The sequence below is a fragment of the Trachurus japonicus genome, chromosome 3 (assembly GCF_045865225.1).
Source record: "Trachurus japonicus isolate A0001 chromosome 3, Traja_1.0".
Classification (NCBI taxonomy): Eukaryota; Metazoa; Chordata; class Actinopteri; order Carangiformes; family Carangidae; genus Trachurus; species Trachurus japonicus.
The window spans coordinates 22,587,476-22,596,223 of record NC_140909.1 but is presented as its reverse complement, the minus strand read 5'-3'; the positions used below and the strand labels follow the sequence as shown (position 1 = coordinate 22,596,223).

The 8,748-nt window shown below is 44.9% G+C and overlaps 2 protein-coding genes across 2 annotated transcripts; both read right to left on the bottom strand.

The window, feature by feature from the left end:
- Positions 1–372: 372 nt before the first annotated feature.
- Positions 373–1,201, bottom strand: LOC146989967 (high choriolytic enzyme 1-like). The gene has a single exon (XM_085766927.1). The coding sequence runs from the start codon at positions 1,151–1,153 to the stop codon at positions 374–376; it is 780 nt and encodes a 259-aa protein (XP_085623053.1). The 5' UTR covers positions 1,154–1,201; the 3' UTR covers position 373.
- A 2,422-nt stretch (positions 1,202–3,623) lies between these two features.
- On the bottom strand, positions 3,624–4,653 carry LOC146989966 (high choriolytic enzyme 1-like). Its single transcript, XM_085767034.1, has one exon. The coding sequence runs from the start codon at positions 4,427–4,429 to the stop codon at positions 3,650–3,652; it is 780 nt and encodes a 259-aa protein (XP_085623160.1). The 5' UTR covers positions 4,430–4,653; the 3' UTR covers positions 3,624–3,649.
- Positions 4,654–8,748: the final 4,095 nt, after the last annotated feature.

The following is an 8,748-nucleotide window of genomic DNA, read 5'->3' as shown; positions in this document are numbered from 1 at the left end:
AAATAGATAGATAGATAGATAGATAGATAGATAGATAGATAGATAGATAGATAGATAGATAGATAGATAGATAGATAGATAGATAGATAGATAGATAGATAGATAGATAGATAGATAGATAGATAGAACATGTTTTTTGTCAAGAAAAGTAAAGTAGCCTAGGTAAAAAAAAGATTCTGCAGATAGCATCAGTGACTTTGCTTTGTTTTTCTTTTATTGAAGATGTTTTATAAGCATAATGGAGTCATACAGTATGGACTATTCTGTTTACCATTTTGTGTTTTAAAGGGGTGTAACCATTGGTATCATTTTTTTTAATTAGGCTACTGAAAAAAAATGATACCAATGGTCGCATTTGGCGTCAGCATCACAGTTAGCAGCCGTAGAGCATGTTGATCCTCATGATGTCCCAGTAGGACATGCCCTGCCTCTGGCCGATCTGGACGTTGGGGTCGGGGATGGGGGTGATGGAGTCATACCCGTTGACGGAGAAGGCTGTTCTCCCATAGTGCATGATGGAGGAGTAGTCGTAGGGAGTGTTGAGGTTGTTGGTGTTCTCCTTGTAGAAGTTGTAGGACATCTGTTGGTTGATGTTCTGCCAGTTGATCCTGACGTATTGGTCGCGGTCGCTCCTGGTCTGCTCGTGCTGGAAGCCCAGAGCGTGGTTGATCTCGTGCTGGATGATGCCGTGGTACAGGCAGCCCTGCCTGTTGAGAGAGAGTATCTGTCTGCCTCCCTCTTTGCCCAGAGCAGAGAAACATCCAGCTTTGCTCTCGATGCTGATGTAGTCGTACTCGTTCTGACGGGGGACGAAGCGGATGCAGGTCCTGCTGTGGTAGGACTTCATGGCAGAGTCGATCTTCTGCTTCTCCCAGCCGGTGAACTCCCTGCTGATGGTGAAGGGGATTGTCACATAGCCGTTGGAGGCCTTCCTCCACAGGCAGCTCTGGGACCAGCACACCATGGCGTTTCTGGTTCTGGGAGCTAGCAGGTCTCCTTCCAGCAGGATCTCATCGGTGCCATTGTTGGAAGTGAGGATCCTGGTGGTGATGTCGATGGTGTCATCTTCCTCTGCACTTCCTTCCTCCTGGAGAGGAAGAGCCTGAGAGAGGCCGAGCAGGAGCAGCAGCAGCAGGCTGGCAGAGGGAGTCATCTTCAGGGTCAGTCTGGCTGTGGAGCTTCTGAGGAGAGACTGTTTGAAGCTTGACGTTTGACTCAGTGCAGTCCAGGGTTTTATACTCTCCTCTGCAGGTGTGTCTGCAGGAGGATTATGGGCTGGGGTCCACACTGCTAGGCCTAAATAAACCTGTGAAGGGAGGACTCCACAGACAAACCTGCTGTTTCAACATGGTTTGGTCATAAGAGGAATCCACAGCTTAACTTTGTTGTTGAATTGTCATTATTAGCTACTTCAAGTTTTAAACAATGAAATCTGAGACGATCCATTTTCATTTTAAACTGTGGATTACATTTTTTCCCCTGATGATCTTGCCATGAAAAGATAGAAACAGATAAAACAGCCTGAACTAGACAACATCTGAAAAGTTGTTGTTTTTCCTATAGTACTGACACAAACCACAGTTCATCAAAATATCAAACCATAGTACCTATATATTTGATTAATTCTGTTGTATTAATCTCTTGCATTAGGAGTTGCATATCACTACCAGAAGTTTAGTAGTTTTGATACCTTATAGGTCATTGATAGAATAAACAATTTAGGGCCAAACACTGAACCCTGGGGTATGCGACAAGTAATGTCCAAACATGCTGAACAAACAATGATCACCCAACTTCACAAATTGTTTCATGTTGTTCAGATAAATCCTCACCCACCCAACACTTTACCCCTGATGCCATACCATTCCAGTTTATTGATTAATATGTTCTGGTTTATTGTGTCAAACACTTTTTTTTGTAGGTCTATGAATATTCCAACTGTATACTGTTTCTGGTCTACTGATTTCTTCAATGGATTCTATCAGTGCCATGATGTTTGTGTTTGTCTATTTGTTAAGTCGATTATTGAAGAGTTTTTCTAAAATTTTAGAGTAACGAGACGTCTGTAGTTTGTGAAGTGGTGTTTGTTCCCAGATTTATACAGAGGTATAACTTTTGCTATTTTCATTTTGTTTGGAAATGTACCAGTTTGAAATGATAAGTTACAGATGTATGCTAATGGTTTAACAATCCCCCCAATCACACTTTTCACAACAGACATATCAATGTCCTCACAGTCAGTACATTTCATGTTGATATATATAAACTGCTGTGAGGAACATTGAATTCAGATTTCTTTCAATTAAGTTGTTGTTCTGTTCCTCCAATGTTACTAGATCAGGGATTTTCTTTGCCAGGTCAGGTCCAACACTTACAAAGAATTCATATTCTTTGAGATATATATATATAAAAAAGTATTATATATTATATATCAAAACGTGCGGTTCGATCAGGATCGGTACTTTTCTCAACAGTTTACGTCGCGAAAAACTGCGCAAAATTTTGCATTGAAGTTAATGAGACGGGCGGGAAAAAAAAGAGCGAAAAAGAACAATCATTGGAGTTTTACAAACGTCTACTGCTCAGGCATACTTTCACTGAGAGACTTCATTTGAACTTTAAACAGTAGACACAAGTCTTGCGTATTGGTGTATTATTCCACGTTTGGATAGGTCATATAGTTTTTGATCAATCCCTGATCAATGACCATGATCATTTTTGGAGAAATTATGAGATTATAATGGGTGTGTATTGCACGGAATGTTCGTGTCAGAGTGTGTGACATCATCGGTTAGAGTGGGAGAGAGCCCAGAAAAATTCCAGAATTTTTCTCTTTCCACACTCCTCCCGGACACAATTTACACTCTACACACATGATTTTTTTCCAAATTTGTAGACAAACTTGTTCTGTGTCTGACAATGTGCTTAAAATATCTGAGAGATTTAAAGAATTTGAATTGTCCGCCTCTAAGTGCAGCCACGTCTGTCTCTGCTCCTCATTGACTCCAATACAAAGATTTTCTGAGAGTAGCAGAATGGACCCCGGTTTTAAAATCGCACGTTTCTGCAAAAATATTTACTGTAGAAGCACAAAATCGTACCAAATTCTTCAGGAAGTCCTTAACAGCGCTGATGGTTCTGGGTTTTTTCTGATAGGAGCTATCGTTTTGTCAGAGTAAGCCTAAATGTGAGACCAGTGCAGAGGCAGAAAATCGCTCCTTTTCTCGACGTTTCTGTCTGCCTCAGCCTTGGGGGCCCCTATCGTCATTGGCAATGGCCTCAAGTTGCCGTGGTAACCTCTGTGCCTCAGGCCAGAGCTGGTGCTCGTTAAATGTTTATAAACACACACAGCTAAATCAGACTGACACAGGATGCAGCTCATAACATGTGTCAAGTCAGTCACACACACACACACACACACACACACACACACACACACACACACACACACACACTATTATATTGATATAAAAATAAATAATGAGACAACATGAATGGTTTTGCTTTACGTTTATTGAAGATGTTGTAAACATGAAGGGTGTCATAATGTATTGCTTTACCATTTTTAAGAATGTGGTTAAAGAGGTTGTAACCATTGGTATCATTTTGGTAATTGCTGAATATTTTGTATTTGGCGTCAGCATCACAGTTAGCAGCCGTAGAGCATGTTGATCCTCATGATGTCCCAGTAGGACATGCCCTGCCTCTGGCCGATCTGGACGTTGGGGTCGGGGATGGGGGTGATGGAGTCATACCCGTTGACGGAGAAGGCTGTTCTCCCATAGTGCATGATGGAGGAGTAGTCGTAGGGAGTGTTGAGGTTGTTGGTGTTCTCCTTGTAGAAGTTGTAGGACATCTGTTGGTTGATGTTCTGCCAGTTGATCCTGACGTATTGGTCGCGGTCGCTCCTGGTCTGCTCGTGCTGGAAGCCCAGAGCGTGGTTGATCTCGTGCTGGATGATGCCATGGTACAGGCAGCCCTGCCTGTTGAGAGAGAGTATCTGTCTGCCTCCCTCTTTGCCCAGAGCAGAGAAACATCCAGCTTTGCTCTCGATGCTGATGTAGTCGTACTCGTTCTGGCGGGGGACGAAGCGGATGCAGGTCCTGCTGTGGTAGGACTTCATGGCAGAGTCGATCTTCTGCTTCTCCCAGCCGGTGAACTCCCTGCTGATGGTGAAGGGGATTGTCACATAGCCGTTGGAGGCCTTCCTCCACAGGCAGCTCTGGGACCAGCACACCATGGCGTTTCTGGTTCTGGGAGCTAGCAGGTCTCCTTCCAGCAGGATCTCATCGGTGCCATTGTTGGAAGTGAGGATCCTGGTGGTGATGTCGATGGTGTCATCTTCCTCTGCACTTCCTTCCTCCTGGAGAGGAAGAGCCTGAGAGAGGCCGAGCAGGAGCAGCAGCAGCAGGCTGGCAGAGGGAGTCATCTTCAGGGTCAGTCTGGCTGTGGAGCTTCTGAGGAGAGACTGTTTGAAGCTTGATGTTTGACTCAGTGCAGTCCAGGGTTTTATACTCTCCTCTGCAGGTGTGTCTGCAGGAGGATTATGGGCTGGGGTCCACACTGCTAGGCCTAAATAAACCTGTGAAGGGAGGACTCCACAGACAAACCTACTGTTTCAACATGGTTTATTATCTCTGACCATTAGATGGATTAAAAGCTGTACTTTGTTGTTGAATTGTCATTATTGATTGCCGTTAATACAAGTTTCAACCAATGAAACCTAGGCCTATAGGTTATCATATCTGCATGATCCATTTTCATTTTAAACTGTGGATTATAGGCTATCATATTTCCCCCCCTGCATTTCCATGAAAAGATAAAACAGCCTGAACAGATATAGACAACATCTGAAAATCTGCTGTTTTTCCCATAGTACTGACACAATGTAGGCTATCACAAACATCATACTTTCCCCTCATCAGTTGTACACTCAACAGCTCATAATGACAAAGGTAAAAATGAATTCTATGAATTTCTTAATATTTATCAAAAACGCAAAACTTAAACACCACATTGACATAAGTATTTAGATGCTTTGCTATCACACATTTTTTATAATTTATTTTTGATTATTCTGTGATTGTACAATATGCACCAAACAACAGAACAGACAGGTCGTCAACAGAAAAACAATAAACTTCATTTGTAGTTAACTTTCAAATATGGGTTAGCTGCCGTTATTATCCATATCACTTTTATTTTTGGTGTTTGTACTTGGCGGGTTTTATTGTTGTAACCTCCGTTGACACCGGAAGTGGCGTCACGCGCTTCCGGGTCGCGGGGGTATTTAGGGCCAGGACAATTAGTGCCAGGTGTGCTGGTCGAAGGCATACAGTTTTGACCGTGTCTTTATGTGCTTTCGTGTCCCATCCGCCAAGGAGGTATTGTGTATTTTGTTATAATAAATGTGTGTTTTAGCACAAACCCTCGCCTTGGGCACCTTTTGTTGTTAGCTGCACTAGCACGCGTCCGAACACTGGAGACCAGCAACCGTGCCCCTCTTATTCACCACTTTATTTTCCCATGATCCATTGCGTCACACCACCCCGGAAGTCGGTTGTTTACGTAGCAACAGCTAGCGGCTAACGTAGCAACCGGACATCCACAATTCACCACTTTATTTTCCCATGATCCATTGCGTCACACCACCCCGGAAGTCGGTTGTTTACGTAGCAACAGCTAGCGGCTAACGTAGCAACCGGACATCCACAATAGAGGCTGACATTTTATCGGGATTCCCGCGGGAGTCAATTTATTTTGAATCACGTGATCGGGACGTGACGGGAAAAAATGTAAACGGGAGTGAACGGGACCGGGAGTCAAAGCGCGACATTCAAAGAAGCACAAGCCAGGATGGTGCGCTCAAAACGGTCCAAAAATTTTAAGTGTGTGGACTGATGCACACTGCACACCCTCAGTGATCACTGTCCTGGCTCCGTAGAGGTGTACCTAAATCAACATACCGGTAGGGAAACGTTTTCCGCCAGTCAGACTGACTCAGAGGAGTCAGCTGATGCGGCGGCGGCGTAATCTCCACCTCGCATTAAACAGCTGATGCACACTGCACACCGCACACCCTCAGTGATCACTGTCGTGGCTACGTAGCGGTGTGTAACCTGTGTAAATCAACATACCGGTAGGCAATTAAACGTTTTCCGCCAGTCAGAGGAGTCAGCTGATGCGGCGGCGGCGTAATCTCCACCTCGCATTAAACAGGTGATGCAGACAAGCAAAAAATAAAGAAAGAAAAAGAGAGAGAGGGAGAGAGAAAGGACGAGGAGGGCGTTCATTATCACTAATTGAAATAAGTTAACAAAACAAGACGGTAGATGTGTTGACGCCACATCTACCGTCTTGTTTTGTCTGTCATTCAGCCTGCAGTGCGCTGAGGGAGAGAGAGGGGAGGGGGGGATCTATGATGACTGTGTTCATAGAAAAAATCGGGAACAGGACGGGATCGGGAGTGATTTATTCGGGATTTGAACGGGACAGGATTTTTTTTTTACTTTGTCACGGGACCGGGGCGGGATTGAAAAAACACTCCCGTGTCAGCCTCTAATCCACAACTGTTGCGATTGGCTTTATGGTCGTTACAGGCTCCATTCATAAAATCTTTAACTTTCCTTGAGTTGTTTGTGCATCCAACAACAGCACATGTCGTACCGGAGGACATTCTATGAACTTGTAATAATAATAAAAACACTTCTAAGACAGACTGCTAGGCTAGCTCCATTCTGCTTGAAGTGAGACAGAAGTGCGAAACCGACTTGTCGGTGAATTGAGTGTCATGGCGACGCCCAGCGGCGTTCTACGGAAAGTGGTGAATAGGGAAAAGAAGGGCACGTACAAAAGTCAAAACTGTCTTCACTGAAGAACAAACGCCGTTCGTGTTGCGAGGGATCAGGCCTGAGCCGCGCCACACCACCGAGCCAGGTCGCTGCCGTCACCGGAGCCATAGGGGCTGCAGGATGTCGGAGCCAGCGGAGCGAGTGGAGAGCTGGCCGTCAGCAGAGCTGCGGGAGCTGCCTGCCGTGGCCGTAGCCATAGGGGCTGCGGGTCACCGTCAACGGAGCTGCCGGAGCTGCCGGCTGCCACCGCAGCTATTGGGGCTGCGGATCTACACTCGCAGCGGGGCGGTGGAGCGGCGCGGCGGCAACAGAGCGGCTGCGGCGCGGAGCAGTGAAGCTGCGGGTCGTCCCCGCAGCCATAGGGGCTGCGGGTCGTCACCGCAGAGCAGTTGGAGCTGGAGCTGCCGGTCTGCACCGTGGCCATAGGGGCTGCTGGTCGTCGTCAGCGGAAGCTGCTGGAGCTGCCGGTCTGCCACCGGAGCCATTGGGGCTGCGGGTTGCCATCCCGCCACCACAGCTTTTGACTGAATATTATTACTGTTTGCTTGTTGTATGGCTCCTGTTATGTATGTATGTTTATAAATTGCCCTGGTTGCTCCCAGAAGCAATTTGGGGCCCGGTGTGTAGGAGCCATATTTGCGCTTTTATTTTTGGTGTTTGTACTTGGCGGGTTTTATTGTTGTAACCTCCGTTGACACCGGAAGTGGCGTCACGCGCTTCCGGGTCGCGGGGGTATTTAGGGCCAGGACAATTAGTGCCAGGTGTGCTGGTCGAAGGCATACAGTTTTGACCGTGTCTTTATGTGCTTTCGTGTCCCATCCGCCAAGGAGGTATTGTGTATTTTGTTATAATAAATGTGTGTTTTAGCACAAACCCTCGCCTTGGGCACCTTTGTTGTTAGCTGCACTAGCACGCGTCCGAACACTGGAGACCAGCAACCGTGCCCCTCTTATAGGGAAAAGAAGGGCACGTACAATATGTATCATATGCAGAGTTTACTGAAAATTTCACTTTTAAAGATTAAATTCCTACAAAAACACTGTGCTTTGCATCTACCTGTGTCTTAAAATTGTAAGATTATTTTCTCAAGAATTAGTCCTATTAGCTATGTCTTTGCACCTGGATCAGACTGGGATGGAGATATCATAATTTTGAGTTGTCTTTACATCAGTCTGTCCATCCTGCTCTCATGAGTGTGATTTCACAGTAACATCATGAGGGAATTTCTTGACATTTGGTGAAAACATTCACTTGGACTGTTGGGCAGTTTTTGTATTATTTTCTCATACTTTGTACAGTTGAACTCTCATCTTGAGAAATTATTTTTGTTGAGGATACTTTTCTCATTTTTATTTTTTCAAAGTATATTTTTGGGGCTTTTTTGCCTTTAATTGACAGTACAGTTGAGAAAGACAGGAAACTGGGAGGCAGAGAGAGGGGCAGTGACATGCAGTAAAGGGCCGCCTGATGCGGGATTTGAACTGGGGCCAACTGCAGCTAGGACTGTAGCCTCTGAATGTGGGGCGCCTGCTCCACCCACTACACCACACAATGTCCTAAACTTCCTGATTTTAACTTGTCAGTGTTACAAAAGCAAAAAGAGAGAGTGGACCATTACGAAATGTTTTTGTGTCAGTCTCTTGAAAGTGATTTTAGCAGAATTTTCTACTTCCAACATTTTGCAGATATTCATCAGTTTGCCATCCATCATATTGGTTATTATTGTGTGTGTAAACTTATATTGATAGAAAAAGAAAAGATGAGACAGCATCAGTGGTTTTTCTTTGCTTTTATTGAAGATTAGGAATGATGAGTGTCATGTGTTGCTTTACCATTTTAAGAATGTGTTTTAAAGGGGTGCAACTATTGGTATGATTTTTTTCAATTACTGAAAAAA

Coding starts and splice junctions, on each gene's coding strand:
- LOC146989967 (XM_085766927.1), bottom strand. CDS start 1,153: ATGACTCCCTCTGCCAGCCTGCTGCTGCTGCTCCTGCTCGGCCTCTCT.
- LOC146989966 (XM_085767034.1), bottom strand. CDS start 4,429: ATGACTCCCTCTGCCAGCCTGCTGCTGCTGCTCCTGCTCGGCCTCTCT.